The 24,768-nt window shown below is 35.8% G+C and overlaps 1 protein-coding gene across 1 annotated transcript in view; it reads left to right on the plus strand.

Moving 5' to 3' along the window:
- LOC141513442 (calmodulin-lysine N-methyltransferase-like) overlaps nucleotides 1-24,768 on the plus strand; it is a 116,186-nt gene that overhangs the window by 58,092 nt on the left and 33,326 nt on the right. Inside the window, exon 3 of the mRNA XM_074223287.1 lies at nucleotides 22,898-22,972. Coding sequence (XP_074079388.1) covers nucleotides 22,898-22,972 — 75 coding nt within the window. The remainder of the gene's footprint in view (nucleotides 1-22,897; nucleotides 22,973-24,768) is intronic.

Below are 24,768 nucleotides of genomic sequence, written 5' to 3' on the forward strand. Positions count from 1 at the left end.
TTTGTAGCTTTTGAAAATTTCTGAAGTGCAAATGCTCACACTGAAAATTTAACCATTGGCTCTTGTGAGTCAGTTGGAATGGGCTCCATCACACCCCATACATCATGATACAGAGATCTATGCTAAGAGTAGTATATTTGCAAGAAAATGAGATTGATTCCATAAGTATTTGAAGGAGGGAGAGATACTACAGGTCTCAAACCTTATTCATACTGAAAAAAAGGCAACTTGAAAGAACATCAAAGACTACCAACTCTCTCAGCTAAACAATATTTGAATGTATCTCATGTACAAGTGAATTGAAGCAATCTCAATGAAGATATTTTTTTTAAAAAAACAAGCTTTTGCAAATAATATCCTATAATGAAGCTTGTCAACATTTTACAACTAATAGATCTAAATAGTAAGGAATCATATTTTGTATATATATTGATTATGAGAAAGCATTTGATTCAATAGAGCAAAACAGTGCCTTAAAACTTCTCTTCCAACAAGGTGTCTCCCATACAGATTTCAGAATCATTCAAGATTCTTTGCAAGATTTTAGAACATAATATCTATGTTGAGTGATCCTCTGATAATAAGTATCCTGTGAGACATAAAACAGGAAGATTTATGTTTATGAAAGGTAGAATTTTTGGAGTCTTTTCATGAGTCAGGTAATCCTGTTAAGTACTAGTGATGATGTTTGTCCATCATTCTGGAAGAAGACATGACATGCACATGAACTGAATTTGAGTGACAGGATGCTGGGCTAAGTCACTAGTCTTCCTTTCTCCTCTGGAACCATATGGGTCCAGTGACCAGATATGAATCAGGACATTTGGAGATGACTCTGAATGTTAGACAAACAGGGTTAAGTGAATTGTCCAAGGTCACATAGCTAGTGTTGTGTCTGAGGTCAGATTTGCATTCAGGTCCTCCTGACTCCAGGGCTGGTGCTCTAACCACTGCACCACCTAGCTGCCGGTAAGTGCTAGTGATACAGAGTAAGCAAAAAGACAGTCCCCATCCAAATCCATCTTTCAAGGTCCAGCTTGAGTCGTATCATCTCTATGAATCCTTCTGAGACTATCACAGTTCCCTTTATTTTTCCTTTCCTTAAAATCCAGAACATGTAGAACCTATATTGCAGTTTAAAATTTACTTGTTATCTTAATGTTATTTATATATGTGTTTTTAATTAACTCATAAATTCCTTCAAGCCAGGAAGTTCTTTTTTTTTGTTTTAATTTGTCATTGTATCCTACACCCAGTGCTTGCTCATAGTATACACTTAATGAATATTCACTGAATTGTGTTGTCTAGATTCTGAGTTGCCAGAGGTGGGACCTGTATCTTCTTTAGGTCCTCCACAATGAGTATAATGTATTTCTCAGGCTTAAAGTATTTTTTGTACCATTATTCATTTGAGAGTCATAATTTTAATAAGACTTAAGGGACACAGTCTTTAAGAACAGTGGAAATAGCTGACTTTGTATTATATTTATTATTATATTATATTATATTATATTATATTATATTATATTATATTATATTATATTATATTATATTAGATAAGTGGGTGCATTTCAAGATCAGCTTCTCTTCAACCATGTACTTATTATGCACTGACTCTGATGGGTGATGGGACTCATTCATCTTTCCTTTGTCTCTTTGGAAGGAGGAAGGGAGTTGCAGCCAATGAAGATAAGGGATCTGAGAACTCTCTTTAGAGGACTGTTTTAATATATATTAAATAATATATATTGTTTCTAATAATAACCCATATTAATTTTATCAATTGTATGGTCCATTGTTTTAAAATCTAGATATGAACTGTATAGTGTGAATTGTAAGGAACTGAGTATTAAACAATTCTTTCAGTTGCAATCTTGGAAAAGGGATACAGAATTACTGCGTGGTTTCCTCTTTAATCATAATGAAATTAAATTGCCAAATTTATAGGTAAAAGGAGAAGAAATAATCTCTTCTATATAATCTTCTATAAAGGAAAGAAAATTTTTCACAAGGATATTATCAAGTTTCTCATGTAATGTCTCTATCTGTTTTAAAAGAGATACAAGTATCTGTTCTGGATGTATCTCAGACTTTGGGTGATAATAATAATACACAAAGCTAATTAATCTTTGCAAAGTGTTTTTTTATCATAACCTTGTGAAATAGATATCATTATTGCCATTTTACACATGAGGATCCTGAGGCTTAGAAAGGTTACTTATCTAAGGTCAAACATCTGGTACACATTTAAAAACTAGTGTCTTTTGATGCTCCCTCTTATTGCTTTCTCCTGGAAGAGGAAATGTGGTGTAGCTGGAAGAGCATTTGAGTTGAAACCAGAAGACCCAAGTTCATATTCAGCCTTTGTTACTTGTTACTAGTGTAACCTAAGGTTCGAACTGTCTGGGCCTCAGATTCCTAATTTCTAAAGGGGCAGTTTAGTTCTCCAGGAAGACCCAAGTTCATATCCATCCTTAGATACCTACTAGTTGTGTGACCCTAGGCAACTTACTTAATCTTTTTCTTCCTTGGATTCATCAACTATACAAAGAAGACAATAACATCACCATATTTATATGGATATTATGAGGCTCAAAAGAGATAATAATTGTAAAATACTTAGCACGTCTGTGGTACACAAGAGGTGTTAAAAAATAACAGGTGGATTAGACTGAATGACATTTCAAGGCCCTTAGTGATATTAGATGGTGACTGAACTGTGATCTCATTGGCATAACAAACTCCTACCAACTCAGGTCAACAACCTCTTTCCACCTTGGAGTGTTAGAGTTACCTGGAGCAATTAGTGTTAAGGTGTCTTGACCAAAGACACTCCACTAGTATGCATCAGATAAACCATTTGAACCCATTTCTTCTATGCTTCTAAATTAGTTTCCTATACTTTGTACCCTTCCTGTATATAAACTTAACAATTTATAATCTAGATTTCTAAGTCCCAATGTCAAGGTCCTAAAATGGTCTGTTTCCACAATACTTCTTCATCTATTTTTTTCCACTCTTTGTTATGCCTTTCACTCCAATGCCCTGAGTCCTATTTCCTTCAAGAGACATCCTCAGAACTCAGATCAGCATGTTAATGTAAATATTAATAGACCCATTATGAGTGAGTTTTCTTTTTCAGGTTTTTGCAAGGCAATGGGGTTAAGTGGTTTGCCCAAGGTCCACACAGCTAGGTAATTATTAAGTATCTAAAGCTGGATTTGAACTCAGGTCCTCCTGACTCCAGGGCTAGTGCTCTATTCACTGCTACCTAGCTGCCCCTATCAGTGAGTTTTTGAAGATTTGTTTTTCCTCAGAAACTCAGTCATACTGAGTCTTTACCATGCTAATCTGAGTTCCTAATATGCTTCTTCCTGGGCAGGTTTCACATTCATCCGGAATAGAACAGACTCTATAATTGACAGCCAAGTATGACCATCAGAATTCTAAAAACTTAGTCAAATGAGCAAGTATTGTCCTTGATTGTAAAGATAGTCCTACATTTGGACATTTGAACAGCAAACAAACTATTTCCAATCTAATGGGTAAATTATTTTCCAAAGGACACTTCTTAAAATTTTTTATAGCCCACTGAAAACTAAACTAGAAGGTCATAGCTTGTAGATGAACTACCTTGGAGAGACTTCCATCCTAGCCTGAGCTCAGAACACCTTTCTTTTCTTAATCTGGTAAGGGTATTTCAGACCTGGTAGGAAATAAAAGAATTGCCAGCTCACTAGACAATGTACATGAATGTTCCTTAAACATAAAGAATGAAAATATTTTTTGTAATTCCCCGATGTAGTATCCAAAATATACATGGCTGCAATTTACAATCCATTAATTCTGATTTTTGTTATTACTTTATTTTGGTACCATGTAAGTTAATCATCTGTCATGATCATAGAATCAGAGAAATTGGAGATGGAAAATATAATTAGTAAAATAATTAGTACCTTTCATTCAAAGATCTCAAAATTCTTTACCAACCCTTCTTACCCAATGTAGAGTGTATAGGTCACTAAGATGAGGTGGTCCAAATGTCAGGTGACATTTAAATCTCACTTGAACTCTGAATCACTTTTCTTTTACAGTTTTATGACAGTTGTCAAAGTCATAAAGGGTCAAAGGGTAGAGTTAGTCTCAAGGTCAAGCCAGGAACATAAAGCTGATAAACTAAAATACTCTGGGTATTTTTTCATTAACTCACTAACAATATTTTTAAAAGACCCAGTCTTCTCTCCATTAAAACCAATTCTTTTTTACTTTTTCTTTATCTTTGGTAGCCATCATAAGCTTCCAAAAAAAGGAGATCAAATTATATCTAGTCAATTAGTTAAATGTATTCAGTTTATCTAATTTGCAGTTTTCTATAATAATTTTTCCTTCAAACATGGCATTTCCTCATCCTCCCTGCATCCTTTACCCCACCCAGTTAGCCTCCAATTTGCAAATTAATTTTAATATCAACTTAAATGTATAAGGAAGGTAAATCTGTTACAAGACTATCAGATATATGACTTTCGTAATCCTATCTTAGATAACTTCTGCTACTGTATTCCTTTCATCTGTCTGCAAAAGTGAGATTAAAAAAATGGACTCTTCCTAATACAAGAATTTGAGACCCCATGTATTTTTTTTGTTCCTATTTTACAGATAAACCAAATTCAATACTGGAAAAGGCTGTTGTTTTCCCATAGTGATCCAATGAATTTGTGGTTAACGGTCATATTAAAATCAGTATCTCCTCTTATACTATAATGTAAAATTTCTTTTTCTTAATATTTTATTAAGCCTCATGCTACCATAGTCTACAAACTACATATAGAGCTTGGACCTTGAGCTAAGTTGTGAAAGTGGTAAGTTGTTTGTAACCTGCATATGAGGTGCTAGGGAAACAAATAGTCCCTGCTCTCAGGGAGCTCCTATTCTCTCAGGGAGAGAATATGCATCAATAAAGTACATACAAAATAACTTCAAGGCATTTTAGGGAGGGAGGACATTAGCAGATGGGAGACGGAATCAGGAAACACTTCATGTAGAGTTTGGATCTTGAGCTAAGCTTTCAAGGAAGTAAAGTATTCACAAGGTCAAGTGAGGAGGGAATGCATCTTTGGGATGGCAGGACAAAGAATGGAGATGATCAATGTGGTCTCACTGTTTATAGGTAGTTTGATTTGGAATGTAGGGTGTAGGTAAGAAAGTAATAGATAATGAGACTGGAAAGAAAGTATGGGACTAGGTAGATGAAGGAGCTCATATTTAATACTTGATGTAACATGAAGCCACTGAAACTTATTTAATAGGGAGTAACATGGTCAGATCTTTAGGAAAATCACTTATGCAGATGTATGGGAGATATATCAGAGTGGGGAGAAATTCAAGGCAAAGAGGTCATTTGGAAGGTTATTGCAATATCCTAAGAAAGAAGTAATAAGGGCTGAATTAAAGTAGTCACCTTATGAGGAGTGAGAAGGGGACATGCAAGGGCACATGGAGAAATAGACATGAAAGATTTACAAATCCAAATAATTAGATAGGTAAATTAGAGGAACAATTCTACTAGGCCAACATCTGAGACTAGCCTTCCTCTTTACTACTCCACACACACCTGGCTACACCTACACTCCTAATTATTCTTTTACTCCTCTTTTCCAGATCTTAATATATTCTGCTAGATGTGGCTACTAGCTTTAGCATCATCCACTTTTCCCCATAGTTTTATCAGTTATGAGTGAATAAGATTTTTGACATGCAACAATAAACTTTAAAGAACTAAGATTTAATTTCCATATAGCATTCATGTACTTGATGATGTTTGTTCTTTGTTCTTGAAGAAGATCATGATATCGGGAAGGTGATACCATTATAAACAAGTAAATTGGATTTGAGGGCTGTGCTAAGTCACCAGCCTCACTTTCTTCTCCAGAGCCATCTGGGTGCAGTGGCCAAATATGAATCAGAACAACTGGAGATGATCCTAGGTGGAAGATAATGAAGGTTACTTAAGATCAAACAGCTAGTAGAAACCAAGAGGGACGGGAATTCAGGGAAGCCTGGAGGGATTTGCATGAACTGATGCTGAGTGAGATGAGCAGAACCAGAAAAAAAACACTGTACACCTAACAGCAACATGATGGTGATGATTAACCTTGATGGACACACTTATTTCATCAGTGCAACAATCAGGGACAATTTAGGACTGTCTGCAATGGAGAATACTATCTGTAGCCAGCTAAAGAACTGTGGAGTTTGAACAAAGTTCAAGGACTATTCCCTTTAATTAAAAAAAAAACCAACTGATATCTTATTGTCTGATCTTGTTATCTCTTATACTTTATATTTCTTCTTTAAGGATATGATTTCTCTCTCATCACACTCAATTTTGATCAATGCATACCATGGAAACAATGTAAAGACTGATAAATTGCTTTCTGGGTAGGACGAGGGAAGTAAGATTAGGGTAAAATTGTAAGACTCAAAATAAATAAAATCTTTAATTAGGAAAAAAGATCACAAAGCTAGTAAGTGTCAAATGTCTGAGAATAGATTTGAACTCAGATCCTTCTCACTCCAGGACTGGTGCTCTATTCACTGCACCACCTTCCTTTCCCTATAACTAATCATTTCTCATCACTTATTTCTATCCCTATCACTGAATTAATCACTTGAAATATAGGAGGAAACTATAGCCAACTCTCACTTCTTCTCTCATCCCCATTTTCCTCAACCCTACCCCACTCTTGTCCCACTCCAGCCCTGCCTAGCACTATGCCCTCTGGTTTTCTTATTCCATAGTGAAAACATTTCTTTTCATCTCAAACCTTTATCTCTAACACTCCTATCTATGAGATCAGCTCCTTCCTCATAACACTCTATTGTTGGCCCTCCTTTCCACCATTGGGTGTACCTGCAATCTATGCCACCCTCATTCTCCACCTCCTGGTCACAGAGGAAGAGTCACACTCTCATCTTCACTCAGCAGTCTCTTCCTTTGAAGTTCACAGTATCAAAATCTTTCCTATAGTTAAGATTATGGTAGCTGTTGCATCATGATCCTAAAGTAATTTAGCATCTGGCTCACCATCTCCCTCTCCTCCCCTACTCTTGCCCTTACATTAGGGAATTTCATAGACCATGTTGTTACTCCCTCAGACTCCCTAACATCCTAATACCTCAGTCTCTTAAAATTCCAGAACCCACTCTTTCAATCCACCTTAGCCAAATAGGAATAGTCATACATGGAATCTTAACAGTACCCACATGTGTTCCACTTCCCTAATGAAAAATTCTGATACTTCTTTGTCCAACATAACCCTCCTTTTCATTCTCTCTCTCTCTCTCTCCCTCTCTCTCTCTCTCTCTCTCCTCTCTCTCTCTCTCTCTCTCCCTCTCTCTCTCTCTCTCTCCCCCTCTCTCTCTCTCTCTCTCTCTCTCTCTCTCTCTCTTTCTCTCTCTCTAAAACTCATCCCTTCTAAAACTATTATTCATCCTCATTGGTATATCAATTCTTCAACTTCTCAACACTGTCAGACTATTATATCTGACTTCATTCTCCTCCCTTTCTAATATTGACTTCTTAGTTAGCTAATCTGCACTGTCCTTGGTTCTTGAATTCCATTTACCCTTATCTGGTCACCACTCACCCATTGCCAAAATACAGCCCTGGATTATTCTCAGTGTTGAGTTCTTTTGCTGCTACTCATAAAGCTGAAAGGAGATGAAAAAAGCCATTTAATCATGCTTATTGGGTCTGCTATATATTCATACTATCCAACTTTAACTGGGCTCTCACTGCCGCTAGACAATCATTTTGTTGTTTCTTAACTGATCTCCCTAACTCATTCTCCAGAAAACTTTTCATTACCTCCTCAAGTCTTTCATCTTCTACCTTACCTTCTTCCTTCCCCAAAGATGTTATCTCTTTCTTTATTGATAAAGGCAATTTGACATCAGCTCCCTCTTCTCTTGTCTTCTCAAAAAAGGAAACCCTCTACCTTATCCTTCTTCTTCTTCTTCTTTCTACAAATCATAGACAACGAAGTGATTCTCCTTGATAAGGCCAATTCCTGTGCATATCCCTTTGATCTCATTCTCTCTTATCTTCAGCAGATTGTAACTTCACTCATCTCCCTCTGTCCAATCTTAAACCTTTCCTCCCTGGATACTCCTTTTGGGTTTTCCTGACAGTACTCTCTCTCTTTCTCTCTTGATTCTCCTCCTCCTACTTGTCTGTTTCCTTCTCAGTCTGCTTTTAATGGTTCATCATCCACTGATGTGTATGATATGTATCCTAAGATTATTTCTAGAGGATAAAAGGTAGAGAGTCACACTCCCTTGATGGCCTCCTTAGCTCCCATATGTTTAATTATGGCAGCTAATGAAGCAATGGAGAATAGGAGGTAGCTGCTGGTACAATGAACAGAGTACTGAACCTTTTCAGAAAGAACCCGAATTCAAATTTGACTTCAGAGAGTTACTAGCTATGTGACCCTGGAAAACTCATTTGATTTTTGTTTCCCTCAGTTTTTTCAACTGTAAAATGAGTACGGTAAGCACACCTGTTTCATACAATTGTGAGAACCAAATGAGATAATACTTGAAACAATGTTTATCACAGTGCCTGCCATAGAGTAGGCTGTAAATGAAAGCTTATTACCTTTCCCTGTAATTATAAATGGATATCAATCAATCATCAGTGTTTTAGGAAAATCACTTTGGTAGCTAAGTGGAGGAAAGATTGGAGTGGAGAGATACAAAAAAAGATGATGAGAGTTTGAACCAGGGAATCTGTGAGAGTGGAGAGAAAGGACTATATAGGAGAACACTTGTGAAGGTAAAAATGACAAGATTGGTTAATGGATTGGATTTGTGAGTTAAGAGTTGAGAATTGAAGAATGACAGAGTCCTCAAACTTAAAAAAAGTTGGGAAGAGGAAAGGGCTTAGGGTAAAGATCATGAATTATGTTTTGAACATGCCTATGGGACATCTCTTTAACTAGTCAGATGGAGATTAGAGAAACTAAAAATAGATAAACTAATATGAGAATTATCTATATGATGACTGTACCCTCAGGAGCCAATGAAATCACTAAGTCATGGAAAGAAAAGAGGGTTTGGGATACCTATGGAGGACATTCACAGTTAATGGGTATGATATGGATGATGAATTACTAAAGCAGTCAAATAAGAGTAATCCAACAGGTAGGAGAAAAGACAAGAAAAAGCAGAGCTATAAAAACCCTGGGAATAGAGAATATTCAAGAGATGATTAAAAAGTATCAAATACTGCAGAGAGATAAAAAAGTGACAATCTGGAGGGACAATTAAAGTTGGTGATTTAGAAATCATTGGTAATTGTGAAAAGGAATATCAGTTAAATGCTATCTGAAGCCATTTCCTAGGGATTTAGAAGAGAATGAAACAAAAGGAAGCAGAGACATCAATTGTAGAGAACTTTCAAAGAGATAAATTGAGAAAGGAAAGAGAAATATAGATGATAAATGATTGGTAATGTAGGTCTAATAAAAATTTTGTTTTCTTAAAGAATAATGGGCATGATTGTAGGCAGCTAGGGAGGTACCACTGGCTAAGAAGAGGTTGACAAATGGAGAGAGAAGGAATGATAAAGAAAGCAATATACCGCATAGGATCTAAGAGGATCAAGGGTTTATGTAGAGCAGTTAAAAGTGACAAGATGCCACCTCTTCCTCCCCCCCCCTTCCCCAGAGCTTCATTTTCCATCACTAATAGATGTACTTTACTCTCAAACCTATCTTCCTATCAAATATCCCTCTTTCTGTAGGTCCCACAATTCTTCTAGTCTCTCAGGTTCATCACCTTAATGTCCCACTTTTCCTCACTCCACATGTCCAGTCAGTTGCCAGATCTTACTGTTGCTAACTCTCCAATATCTTTCATCCAACAGCTTCTCTCCATTAACATTTACCTTCTTAATTTAGGCTCTCATCATCTCTTATATAGTCTCCTAATTGGTCTCCCTTCCTCAAGTCTCTCCTAAGTTCAACCAAGTCTCCACATTACTGCCAAAGTTATTTTTTATAAGTGCAGTTCTCACTATGTGAAAATCCTTTGTTTAACCTTTAAAGGCCTTCAGAACTTTATTCCAGCTTATCTTCTCAATCTCATTATATTTTACTCTGTCTCTTCCACTCAGTAATCTGGCTAAACTGGCTTCTCTATTCCTCTCACACAATAATACCCTGACTCTCATCTCTGTTCCTTTGACATTATTATGCCTCATGCATGCATTGTATTGTCTTCTCACTTCTTTTTTCCCCCAAGACCATAGGGTTAAGTGATTTTCCCAAGTTATAACTAGGTAATTATTAAGTTTCTGAGGTCAAATTTGAACTCAGGTCCTCCTTACTGCAGAGCTGGTGCTCTATCCACTACACCACCTAGGCGCCCTGTTTTTACCTCTCCTTTACAGAATCCTTCTTTTTCTTCAAGATGCATCTCAAGTACTAGTTATCTTAGTATAAAGTATGAGATGTTGGTCTCTAATTTCTACCATATTTATTTCTACCTTTCCCAACATTTTTGTCAAATAGTGAGTACTTACTCCATAGCTGTGGCTTTTAGATTTATTTAACATTATGCTATTTATTTTATTTTATTTCACTATTTATTTTTCAATTACATGCAAAGATAGTTTTCAATGTTTATCCTTTTGCAAGGTTTTTGAGTTCCACATTTTTCTACCACTCTTCCTTCCTTCTTCCCTTCCCCTGGCAATAAACAATTTTATACATTGCACATGTACAATAGTTTTTTAAAAAACATTTTCCAGGGTGGCTAGGTGGTGCAGTGGATAAAGCACCAGCCCTGGAGTCAAGAGTACCTGGGTTTAAATCCAGTCTCAGACACTTAATAATGACCTAGCTGTGTGGCCTTGGGAAAGCCACTTAACCCCATTTGCCTTGCAAAAAAAAAAAACTAAAACATTTTTTCCATATTAGTCAGGTTGTGAAAGAAGAATTAGACTTAAAGGGGGGGGAACTCTGAGAAGGAGAGAAAAAAATATAATAGAAGTTTTTAAAAGTGAACATAGTTTCTTTGCTCTGTATTCAGAATCAATAGTTTCTTCTCTGGATGTGGATGGCATTTCCCCCCAACAGATCTCTCAGTTTTGTCCTTGATCACTGAACAAGGTCAGTACTTTAATTCAGATCCTTATTACCTCTTTTTAGGATATTCCAATAACCTTCCATTTGACCTCTTTGCCTTGAATTTCTTCCCCCCCCCCAATACTCTTGAGAGAAGTTGCATCATAGTTGGTCATCTCAGTGTTTCTGATAATGTATACAATGTTCTCTTGGTTCTGCACATTTGACCAGCAAGAGTTCATACAAGTGTTTCTAGGCTTCTCTGAAGTTGGGCCACTCATGGTTTCTGGTTTTTTTTTTGGTCTTTTTGCAAGGCAATGGGGTTAAGTGACTTGCCCAAGGTCACACAGCCAGGTAATTATTAAGTGTCTGAGGCTGAATTTGAACTCAAATCCTCCTGACTACAGGGTTGGTGCTTTATCCACTGTGCCACCTAACTGCTCCCACTCATGGGTCTTACAGAATAATAATATTCTGTGACCTTTATAAATCATAGCTTCTTCAGCCATTCCCCAACTGATGAACATTATAAATATTTCACAAAATTTCACAAATATATCTATTAGTTAACTTTAGCTTTACAATGTCTTTCTCATTTCTTATCTCTTTGAATTATTTTTTGCTTTTGCTTTGTCTGAGATCAGGACTGCTACCCATTTTTCTTTTATTTTTTTTTAACTTTGACTGAAGCGCAATATGTTTTGTTCCAGACTTTTACTTATACCCTATATGTTTCTTTCTGCTTCAGATGTGTTTCTTGTAAACAATATATTGTAAGATCCTAAGGGGTTTTTTTTAGGTTTTTGCAAGGCAAATGGGGTAAAGTGACTTGCCCAAGGCCACTCAGCTAGGTAATTATTAAGTGTCTGAGACTGGATTTGAACCCAGGTACTCCTGACCCCAAGACTGGTGCTTTATCCACTATGCCACCTAGCCTCCCAGATCCTAAGTTTTTGACCTACTCTGCTATCCCTTTCTGTTTTATGAGAGAATTCATCTCATTCATAACAGTTAAAGTGACTAATTCTATATTTCCCTCCACCCTATCTTCCCTACTTTGGACTATTCTCTTTCCTTTCTTCTTATCCCTCCTCACCAATGTTTTGCTTCTAACTGCTGCTAACTCTCAATCTGCTCTCTCTTCTACCAGTCCTCTTCACTTTTCTTCTCCATTTTCCCTTTAACTTTACATTTTTTTTCTTTTATTTAACTTTACACTTGTACTTTTACTTCCATTTTATCAGACTCAACTTCTCTTTTCTTTCCCTTTCCCCCTACTTCCACATAGGATAGGATAAATTTCTAAACCTATTTGGAAATATATTTTATTTTCTCTTTGAGTCAAATTTGTTGCGAGTAAGATTTACTCAGTGTTCATACCCTCCTTTCTTTTCCTTTACTATAATAGGACATTTCTGCCTCATCATGTGATGTTATTTATTCTCTAATGCTTTCTTCTCCCAGAAATACTTTTTCATGTCTCTCTTGTGTTATACTTGTCTTATACCTACACCCTCTATCAAAGTACATGCACTCCTTTTATCTGTTCTGATAGAAGGATAATTCTCAAGAATGGGTTGATTGATTTATAAGTTTCATTACATATAATCATTTCATACCTACACTTATCCAAGTATCCTCCCTTCAACCATTCCATTAGAAATACAAGTCACTCTAATATCTCCACCTTTTTTATCCCAGAATAATCCTTTTTCTTTTCCCATGTCCTAATTGTTTTATAGTTGTCTTGTATCCATTCACTGTATCAAAATAAACTCCTTTCAACTTTTGTGATAGAAGAACAATTCTTAAGAGCTATCCTTATCTTTACATCATAATCAATTTAAATTCACGGTCTTTTTTTCAATAACAATCCCTCCAATTGTCCCAATATAAATACAACCTTCAAGAGCTAAGAGTTTAATCACATCACAATCAATTTATACCCACATCCCCTTTTCAAGAACCTTCCCTTTCACTGACTCAATAGAAATACAGTGCTCAAGAGCTAAAAATCTGATCACTTCACAGTCATCTTATACTTTATACCCTCTGACTCAATATGTTCCTTTTAATTGTCCTAAGAGAAATACAGTTCTGCAAAGTTAATTCATATCCCCCCGCTCCTAACTTTTAATGAATCTCTTGAGTCTTGTATTTGAAGATCATATTTTTTTCTCAGTTCTGGTCTTTTCATCAGGTAAATTTCATCATTGAAAGTTCATCTATTCCCCTGAAAGAATGTGCTGATTTTTGCAAGGTAGTTTTTTTATTGTTATCCAAGCTTCTTTGCTAGAATATCATATTCCAGGCCCTTCAGTCCTTTAAATTTGAAGTTTAGAAATACTGCTTAATCCTGACTGTGGCTCCCTGGTATTAAATTGCTTCTTTTTTCGGCTGTTTGCAATATTTTCACCTTTAGTTGATAATTCTGAAATTTGGCTAAAATATTCCTTAGAATTTTTATTTTGGGATTTCTTTCTCAGGGTAATTGATGAATTTTTTCCAGATTATTTTATCTTGAAAAACTTGAACAGTTTTCCATGATAATTTCCTGCATGGTATTTATTCTCCAGGCTCTTTTGCTAATCATGGCTTTCAGGTATACCAATAATTCACAAAGTGTCTCTCTTGGATCTATTTTCCAGATGGGTCATTTTTTTCTTGAGAGATACTTTACATTTTCTTCTATTTTCTCAGTCTTTTGGTTTTGTCAATGAACTCCTGGTATCCAACAGAGTCATTCTTTTCCATGTGTCCAATTTTAGTTTTTAAGGTTTTATTTTTCTTCAGTTAACTTTTTAATTTCCTTTCCTAGTCAGTTAATTTTATTTTCTAGCTGGTCAATTTTACTTTTAAAATTATTGTTTTCTTCAATTAATTTTTCATAATTCTCCTGCATGATTCTCATTTCTATTCTACATATTTCTTCTTCTTCTCTTCTTTGGCTTTTACATTTTTTTTGAGCTCTTCTAAGAGGTCTTTATGGAATTGAGATCAATTCATCAGCCCCTTAGTGGCTTCACATATAGGCATTTTGTCATTGCTTTCCTCTGCTGAGATGTGTTTTTGACATCCCTATCAGAAAAGTAGCTGTCAATGGTTAGCGCTTTTTTTGGTTTTTGCTTTTGGTCATTTTGTTAGTTGATCTCTTTTCCATTGTGTATATAGTCCTAAGGTTTTTTTGCTGGGGGGTGGGAGTTCTTGTCCCTAGCTTTCTACAATGATCTTTGCTGTGTTCCCAGTTTGCTTCCTGTGCTAGGGTAACTCAATGCCACACCAGCTTCCCAGGGCTCAAAATCTTGTTCTCTGAACTGTTGGAAGAGCTGTGCTTGGACCTTAACTATACTGTGGCTAAAGGTCTCTAACTGACTTCCCAACTTTCCCACCTACACTGGGTTTTGCTACATTTTACCCAGATGACAAACTTTTTTCCTGAAGTTCCTTTAAGATATCTTGCTGAAAACTTGTTTCACTGTTTTTTGTCGTTGTTTTTATTTTTGGTGTATTTTGTCACTTTAGGGTCTGTTTAGAGACTTCTTTCAAAATTCAGTACTAAACTAATATGTTTGTTCCCTTCCTGATCTATTTCTCTAACTGACTTCTCTTTTTTTCAATAGTATCACATAATTTTGGGTTTTTTTTTTTAAGGATTATTGCTTTAGTATAGTTTGAGGTATGTTTCTACTAGACTCTTCCTTCCATTTAAAAAAAATTCCCTTGAGACTCTTAATCTGTTGTTTTCCAGATGAATGTTATTTTTTCCTAACCTTATGATCTTTGTTTGATTGGTATGGCATGAAATAAGTATTGGTTACTTTGGAGAGAGAAGTTTTAGTAGAATGCTGAGCTCATAAATCAGATTTCAAATGGTTGCAATATGAGTGACAGGAGATGCAATGAATGTAGACATTTTTCTAGGAGTTTGACTGCGAAAAGGAGGAGAGATAAAGGACAATATTCTGAGAGCATGGTGAAGATTGTTGTTGTTTTTTTAATGGGGGAAACTTGGGCCTGTTTATTGGTACCAGGGAAAGAATTAGTGATTATAGAAAGTTGAAGACTAAAAAGAGAATTAAATGATTTAGACAACAATGTGCTAGAGATAGAACGCTGTATGGGATCAAGGATACATAGAGAAGGTATTGACTGTGGCAAGAAAGTCCTTCTCTTTGTCAGAAAGTGGAGTAAAGAAGAAGATAATGAGGAATTATGTAAAAAAAATTGAGATGAAGAGAAGGGGGGAAAAAGTAAGTTCACTGTAGATAGTCTCTATTTTCTCAGTAAAATATAAAGGAAGAAGGGAAAAGTGTGAGAGGATTGAGAAAAGAAGAGAAGACTTGGAATAGCCTCTGTATTTAGCAGGATAGAAAACCAATTAGGGAAGAATAAAAATATTTCCTTGCTTGATTTAAGATCCAGTTGAGGTTAGATAGCAGAAATTTTTCATGGTTTCCATCAACTGAGTTTTGACTTCCTCCTTTTCTGCTCAGTATGAAACACATAAGAATAGAGAGGAAGATGATAGAAGTGATTTAGTTTAGGATTTCACAAATGTTTATATAATTTAAATATTATGTTAATTTGGCAACTTTCTTAAGAGCTTGTTTAGCTTATCTTCTCGTTTTTTGCTGCATCTTTATCTAAGTTATATCTACTACTCATGAATAATCCCCCAATACTCAGTCCTTGGCCCTCTTCTTTTCTCTTTTTCTACAATTTAATTTTGTGATCAGGTCCCATGGATTCAATTACTATCTCTATGATTGTCAGTTGCATTTGTCTAACCCTATCCACTCTCCTGACCTCCTGTCTCACATCTCCAATTGCCTCCTAGATCCATTTGAACTGTGTTTTTTGACACCTTAAACTCAACATGTCCAAAACAGCCCAAATTCTTTCCCCCATAACCATCTTTCTAACTTCCCTATTCCTATCAAGAGCACTATCATCTTCCCAGTCATTCACCTCCTGTAGCCAGTCTGTTGTCACTTCTACCTTTGCAATATCTCTCATAAAAGTCCTCTTTTCTCTCTGACCATCTCATTTTACCATCTCATCATCCTGATTCAGATCCTTATCACCTTACTCCTGAGCTATATGTTCTTTGCCTCAATTTTCTCCCCATTCTTAGTCCATTCTTCACTCATCTGCCAAAGCGATCTTCCTAAAGTCCAGGTCTGATCACCTCACCATCCCTCTTTCAATGATCTCCAGAGGCAATCTGTTACCTCTAAGAGCAAATTTAAAACTCTCTATTTGACTTTGAAAGCTTTCACAATGTGGTCCCTTTTCCACCTTTCTAGTCTTCTTATACTTGACTGCATTCCCTCAACCCCTGACCCCACATAGATTTTCAGGGCCTCTGTCTGCCTGTCTACCTCCATTCTTCCCACCCTCCCTCTCTCTTTCCCTTTTCCCTTCCCTCCCTTCTCTTTCTACCTATCATACCACCCCTCAGTACCTTTTCTGGATATTCATACACATCATTATTCACTAACTATAAGTGTCTCACAAGGCACCATCCTGGCTCCTCTTCTCTTCTCCCTCTAAATTACTTCACTTGGAGATTTCATTAGTTCCTATAGATTTAATCATCATGTCTATGCTGTTGATTGGCAAATCTACTTATCTTGCTCCAACTTCTTGATTGATCTCCAATCTCACATCTCCAGCTGCCTTTCAGACATCTAGAACTAAGTGGTCAGTATGCTGAACTCATTATCTGTCTGCCAAACCCTCTGCTCCTTCTATTTTCCCCGTTACTAGAGAGAGTAATATTAATTTCCCTCTGCCCCCCAGGCTTATAACCCAAATGCCATCTTACACTTTTCATTATCTCTCTACCCCGCCCCCCATATCCAAGCTGTTGTTAAGACATATGGATTTCACCTTTGCAATACCTCTCAAATATGCCCCTTTCTCTCCTGTGACATTGCCACCACTGTAGTGCAAGCCCCCAACTCACCTGGATTACTATAATAGTCTGCAGGTGGATCTACCTGCCTCAAGTCTTTCCCCACTCCAATCCATCCTCCATTCAGCCACTCAATGATTTTCCTAAGACACAGGTCCTGCCATATCCCTATTCAATAAACTCCAGATTCATCTTTAGAATCAAACACAAAATTCTCTTCTTGGCATTCAAAGATCCTCTGCTTGGCATTCAAAGTGCTTCATAACTAACTCCCTCCTACCTTTCAAATCTTCTGATATCTTACTCTGCTCCAGTGATACTGACTCCTTTCTGATCCATGAACAAAATCCTCCATCTCAGCTCTGGGTATTCTCTTTGGCTATTCCCCATGCCTCGTCCTTCCTCATCTCCACCTACTGGATTTTCAAGTCAGCTAAAATCCAATCTTTTGTAGGAAACCTTTCCTCATTCCCCTTAATGCTAATGCTTCCTCTCTCAGATTACTTCCAAATTACTCTCTCTATATTTTGTATGGACAGTCATTTGCATATTGTTTTTACCATTAGAAGAGTACTGTTCCTTGAATTCAGAGATTATTTTTGCATTTCTTTATTTGCACTCAGTCCTAGTTTGTAATAAGTACATATTAAATGCTTGTGGGGGCAGGTAGGTGATGCACTGGATCAAATGCTGGATCTGGAGTCAAGAGGACCTGAGTTCAAATGTGATTTTAGACACTTACTAATTGTGACCCTTTACAAGTCACTTAACCCTATGTGTCTCATTTTCCTCATCTATTAAAATGAGCTGAAGAAGGAATGGAAAACCACTCCAGTATCTCTGACAAAAAACTCAAAATGGGTTCAAGGAGACTTGGACATGACTGAAAAATTACTGAACAAATTATTTATTATCTTGACTTGGAAAACTCTCTCTTTATTAGGTAAATGTCTTTCTGTCTCACTAAGACTGACTTGGTTATGGAATCACTTCCAATACAGTGGTAAAACAAGTTTTATCTAGGTATTTTTTCTTTGCCTGTATTTCTCTGGTACAGAATAGATTTTGTATTCCTCCTTAGAAAGATACAAGTTATCTTGTGTTAATTGAACTTACATTGTAGGGTATATGCATACACCACTCCCTTTCCCTCTCATCCATTGCCCAAATTTTATATGAAGTTGGGACAATGTAGGGTAGGAGGAAGGAAGTGTTGTAATGAATATTAAAATGTAACTTTCAATAATAAAATCAATTTTTTTTATGTAAGTTGGAGCAACAGAATTAGCATTCTTTTCCCACAGTGTTCAGTTCTTGCCCATTAAAATAATCTCATTTATTATATTTGTAATAAATACGATTTTTCTAAATTAAATGAAATGGAAAGGAATATACAAAGTGACTATTTGTTAATGCTCTCTCTCTCTCTCCCTCTCTCTCTCTCAAAATCTGATGTCTCTGAGTTAGTAATATATATTCCAGAGTAGAAATATGTGAGGACACCAGGTGTTTTTCTTCCCTCTTTATTATGTATAATAGAAACAGTGTGGTATAGTATATAGAATGCTTAGAGGTAAAAAATCTAGGTTCATAATCTTCCTTTAATACTGTATGACCACGAGCAAATCATAACTGCAGTCAATTCCCTAAGATTTATCAACTAAGTCACTTATGGCTGGGCTCTGCACCCTAAGTTGTACCACCACAAACCAGACTACCTTCTTAATATTTTCATCACTCACACACTAGAGCTTTGGTCATGCTATTCCCTCCACCAAGAAAATGTCTTCCTCTTTACCACCTGGTCCATTCCTATCTGTCATTCAGACCTCAACTAATAGTCTTCCTTTGCCATGGACTCCTATCCCGATTAATTGCACTGATCCTCCCATTCTGAACTCCTCTATCACAGACCAAAGTTGCTTTAGGAACTTAATTATATATCACATCATAGTTTTCTCTGATTGTTTCAAATTAAGATCTGACCTTTCCAGCAAGATTACAAGTCCTTTGAGGGTGGCAGTAAATCTTATACTTCCCTTTTAAAACCTAGTACACTGTTCAGCAAATAATAGACATACTAAATGCTTGGTTGACTAACATACATTTAAGTTACAGTTATGCTTTTAAGCTAAGGAGTTAAAAAATAATAGGTAAAGGACCCCTTCCATAATCAAACAACCATTTAGTCTATGAATTTAGTTATAAATTTAAATCATGGTAATTCTCTGAAGAGCCCAAGACACTACATAGTAACCCCTTAAAAAATAGCTTTTTCAAAACCCACAAAAGATTGGGAGAAATTGGAGACTGAAGCGCTGGAAGAAAGAAGTGATACAATGGGAAAGGGTATGGAAGAAGGGAGAGAAGCAATTCCAAAATCTGGTTAATGCAGTAAATGACCTGAATGTGTACTGTGAAATTGTTTTCAACAAAGATTTAAACATTGAGGCATAAAATGAAAGGAACTGGTGTATATACTGATGGATTTCTCTGTAAAAACAAATGCTTTTGATAAATATGAAAGAAAAGCAACTGTCTCCTTTATACCACTCACACAATTACTTATCTTTTGATAGTTCCAAGTTTTTTTTATTTGGTAAATATGATCAAGAATTATGTTAACATTTTTATTTCATCAATAGAAAAACAACATCTTTTGGATAGCAGAGCTGCAAAATAGATTCATATTCCCTATAATTAAGGATCCACAATTATTATAGTAAAAAAAGTGGAGATAAATTTTAACATTGAGACAAAGACATCCTTCAGAATTCTGTTTAAAGTGAGTTGTCTATGATCTCCACAATTAATATCCAAAGCAGGCCAAACCTGTCTGGTTTCAGGTTTTATTACAACTGGAAATCCCAATCTTGTTTTGGGGCACATTTGAATACATCTGGCTTGTTGTTTTTTGGTTTGTTTGTTATTATTATTTTGTTGTTGTTGTTTTGAGATGAAAGATACCAAACAATGTAGAGATGAACTTGACTTTCAATTTCAGAATGAAGCCCAAACTCAAATGCATTACAAAAAGTCTAGACTTAGGATAATATAATTAATTTTCTGTTCCCACAGTAGTGAATTCTACACCAAGCTTGATACAACCATGATTTCATTTAAATTTCTTTAAAATATGACTTGGGTCAGCAATATTGCTATGTGATTGAATTACCAGCTTGTAGGAGACTGAGGCTGGTGAAGCACTTGAGTTTGGGAATTTTGAGATGCAATAGGACTAAAGCCAATTGTACATCTGCACTAAGTTCAGCATCAGTATATGACTAGCCACCAAGAGTAGGAGGACCACCAGAACACCAATCTTCCCTGAGGGTTGAACCAACAAAGCAAATCAAAACTTCCATGACAACCAATGGTGGGTTGTGTCTGCTAGTGTCACTTCCTTTTTCAGTCTCCTACCCCCCCCCCCCAAAGTTTAAAAAGGCATGGAAGAGAATGCAAAATGGTTATTCAATGATAATAATCTCTCTCAGAATCTTATTTTAATGGATTAGCAAGGCATCCTTTGGCAGAAATATATAGAGACATCAGTATTATTTTAACATTAGCATTAATTCACATAATTTGTATATGCTTTAGTGTAAATAAACTCAGTATACTCAGATAGAGGCAGCTGTGGGTTAGGTTGCTGGGTTAGGTTCTGGAAAACCTCTATTTAAATTCTTCTTCTGACCCTTAATAACCATGTGACTCAGGGAAGTCACCTAACAGACATTTGTTAGTTATAGGTGCTTTTCCCAACCTCTCTTAATTCTAGTGCCTTCTGTCTCTTAAGTATCTGTATTTCTTTTTTATCGTGTATGTAGTTTCCCCCCACATATATGTTTGCTCTCTATCTCTCCCATTAGATTGTGAGCTTCTTGAGGAAAGGAACTATCTTTTGCCTGTTTTTATACTCCCTGCTCTTAGCATGATGTTTATTGACAGACTGATGGTTGCAATCTGGATTTCCTTAAACTGATCATATCCCAGTTTATCTTTATTAATATGTATAAGAAGCCATATTATAATTATAAAATTCAGCTATGAATATTTCTAATTGTAGGTCTTTCATATATCTAGATAGTTCAGCATTATCTGCCTTAGATTACAAACACAGTATAAAGTTAGGGATTACTTTGAATTAATTTGAACAATGTTATTTACAAATGTTGATAATGATGTCTTAAGATGATGAAGATATTGTGGGTCAATGATTCAACTTAGCATTTGAATTTCATTTTTGAAATGGTAGTGAGCCCATGCAATTTTAAACCAAGCTCTATATAGATCATAAGATAGGATGAGCTGGTACTTATGGACAGGGCCCTCAGGGTTGTTTGTGAGCCAGGAGGCCAAATCTCTTCAGAAATTCAAATACTTAATGCAATCACATTCTTTACAGCACTTTTAAAAAAAGAGGAAAATGATTTTGCTTAAAAAAAAAATTCACATCTGGTTCAAAGTCTGTTTATGCAGGTAAAAACTATAGCAGAGCTACAGCAAGTTATACTAAATGAAATCGTTAAGGCTTAGCTGATACCCATGTGCTGAATGTGACCAGAGTTTGTTCTCCCTTTGTGGTACTGCTGGTGCTGATAGCCATTCATTTCCAAAAAAAGAAAAAAAAAAATCACGGTCTTTAAAGGCTCATATGAGTCTATAGAATTAACAGTTGAGATCCAGAATTCCAGTTTTCTCTGCTTCCTGGATATATGTAACTTTCATTAGCTCCAGAGGACTTTAGGAAAGTATAAGGATTTTCAATTTTATCTACAAAGCTTGTTTATGTGGCTTCTAGGCAGGAGGGCTAAATATCTCTCATAGGCACTTTTAAGATTGCATTTTTATCTGCTATACCTTAGGAAATTTGCATGTCTCTTGTGTTTCTGAGTGTACTTTGAAGGAATTTGGGGGTTTATTAGAAAATGACTGATGCTCCATTTAAGCTTTTGGAGGTAAAGGTCTCTTTTCTTCCAAAGTAGATTATAAAACTAGAAACCTCACACAAAGAAAGATAAGGAAGCATAGCTGTACAAGATCAAAGAAAAGCTGTCAGTTTGTTTTAAGTTACCATCAAACTGAACCGGGGAACAGGATGTTTCTCTGCAAAGCAGTCTTTGCTTGGAGGTAGGCGGGGGTCGGGGGTGGAGTATCTTTGCAATATTTTAATAAATTGCAATGATGATCATAGTTACTAAGAGTATCTTCGCAACCATTTAGTTGACTTCATGAACACTGAAGTTTTCAAATTCGCATTATTCATTCTTGTGATTGGTTTATAATTTAAAACCTCATCCTGCATTTCAGATTTTGAAGTTAGATCTAGTGGGTTTTTTGCAAATTTCCTAAAGCCATAAACTGCCAAATAAAAGTTGAATATTCTTTTATCCTTTCTTTTTAGACCTTAAACAGTGATATATTTCATCAATGAAAAATACAGTTGACATGCTACAAACTCACATCATTTTATTTTTGTAAATTCATATTCTAATCAGACTAACAATATTACAATTCCAACACCCAGGTCCAAAGGTCCAGAACATCCAGAGAGATTTCAGTGACTGTGGTAACAAATACTCTTCCTCCCTGATTCACCTACAGAAGCCTGACAGCAGCTTAACTGTTATGTCTAAATAAAACTGGAACTCTTCCTCGTCAAGGGTTCAGCCTGAACAAAATACAGAATATACAGTCATGTTCTGAGATTTTTGTCATATACCCCTTGATGTAATATGTATATACCTTTTAAATAATTTCAGTGCCATGAAAAAAATAATGTTAATAGCTTAGAATCAAAAAGATGAAAAAATCTAAGTCTAATTTTTTTTAATCTTTTTTTTTCCTCAAGCGTTTTACGATGGGATAATGAGACAGATGTCTCTCAACTGGAAGGACATTTTGACATTGTTATGTGTGCTGACTGGTAAGTACATAAAAATCATAAAACTCATGTTAGGGGGGAAAAAAGAAGCTTTGCTGGAGTAATTGTGCTCTGCCGATTTGCTGATGGCTAAGCAAAGTCAACAAATGAAGCACAAAGCCACCTTCACCTCGACAAATTAATATTCATCTCCATGTGACAGTCCTAAGGTAGTCTTCTATCACACAGTAACTTCTACCACATTATTTCCCAAAGATTGATTTTGAGAAGCATTTCCATTTTCTGGAATTGCCTCTGTTTCATGCTTGACGTATCAGTAAATGGACGACTTAGGCAAATTGCAAATAATTATGGCTCAGTGAGGAATAGTCTGGAGAAAAGGGAGTTTATCAACACAAACAGCTCAATTAGCTTACTTCTTAGGAAAGATCTGACTATTGATATAAGAGGATATATGCATACATAACATACATATGTATTATATCTCTATATGTATAGATGTGAGAGTAAATAATCTTGATATATTCACAACCATATCCCGAAAATATTTTATGTATGTATTTGTACATATATAGTCAAAACAACTCTAGAGAAAAACATTTCTCCAGTGTTTGCATTTGATATACAATCATTTCAGTTTTTATCCAGTAGCCTTTGTTTTTAATATATGCTAAAACAATAGCTAATTATAAAATGAAATTCCCTTAATAAATGGAAAATTAACACATAAAATAAGGGAATTTTTGAAAGATTGGCTTTTAAAAAATGTCCGCATTGAGTTTTTTTGCTTAGTGTTTTTATTTAGCCAGACTTGTTTGTTCATGAAGGTCTATTTCTTTCTGAGTTACAGGGTAAACAAGCCTGAGCCTTTTAATAATTGCTGCAGCTAATCTTTCATAGTTTCTTTAAATAAATTAGATACTATTTTAATTTATGGGAAACTTTGGCAATTATTGCATATTTTCTGTTAAATTTCAGTCTCTTTGACTTTGTGGTAGTGTTTCAGATTTTTAAAACACAAGTTCAGAGGTAATAAACAAGCTCTTATTTTGATGAGCACAATCAGCAGGTCCAGAACACTGGAACAGACAGGGTGTTGGTTGAATGATGTATTTCTGGCTCTCACTAAGAAATATGGCATTTTTTAAATGAAAGGAAATAGATTTCTTTTAAAGCAAAAATCCTTTTTAGTTTTATAACATTTTCAGCCAGTCATTTTCCTATTTAAACCAACTAAATGATCTTTTCAGGAGAACCTGCCTCAATGAAAAACATTTTTCAAGCTTGTGACTTTTTACTTCTTCCTCCTCCTTTACTTATACTGTGTGGCAACAGCACTTCATTCTCTTTATCATTTCATTTCAGAAAATGTCTTTGTTCCCAAAAAGGACAGACCCAGGTTTCTGACTAATCACCAATAATGTCTTAGAGATGCATCATCTGATTAAAATAAGAAGCTAACCATGGCCATATGATTTCAGCAAGTAATTTTGTAAATGCCTTCCTCACCAAATAGGAGAATAGATTCTCCAGGTTTCATTGCACTGATGAAGTTAATGCCAGCAGGATTAGATCAGATTAAGTATGAAAGTCAGATCAGAGTGCTGGTGGACAAGAGCAGAAGGGCAGCAGTCTTCTCGGGGGCTTAGACAAGGGTCGCTTGGGGATGTTCTCCAGATTAGGTGGGTGAGGCAAGGTCTGGCCAAGAGATTTAGAGTGAAATTTGTTCTTCACACAAATATCAAAACAACCTGGCTTTTTCATATCTTGTACTATGGACACTCACACCGTGTCATCCTATTTGTATTGGAGAGTCTGGCAGAGAGAACAAGACTTAA

Source organism: Macrotis lagotis, chromosome 1 (assembly GCF_037893015.1).
Source record: "Macrotis lagotis isolate mMagLag1 chromosome 1, bilby.v1.9.chrom.fasta, whole genome shotgun sequence".
NCBI classification, from domain to species: Eukaryota; Metazoa; Chordata; class Mammalia; order Peramelemorphia; family Peramelidae; genus Macrotis; species Macrotis lagotis.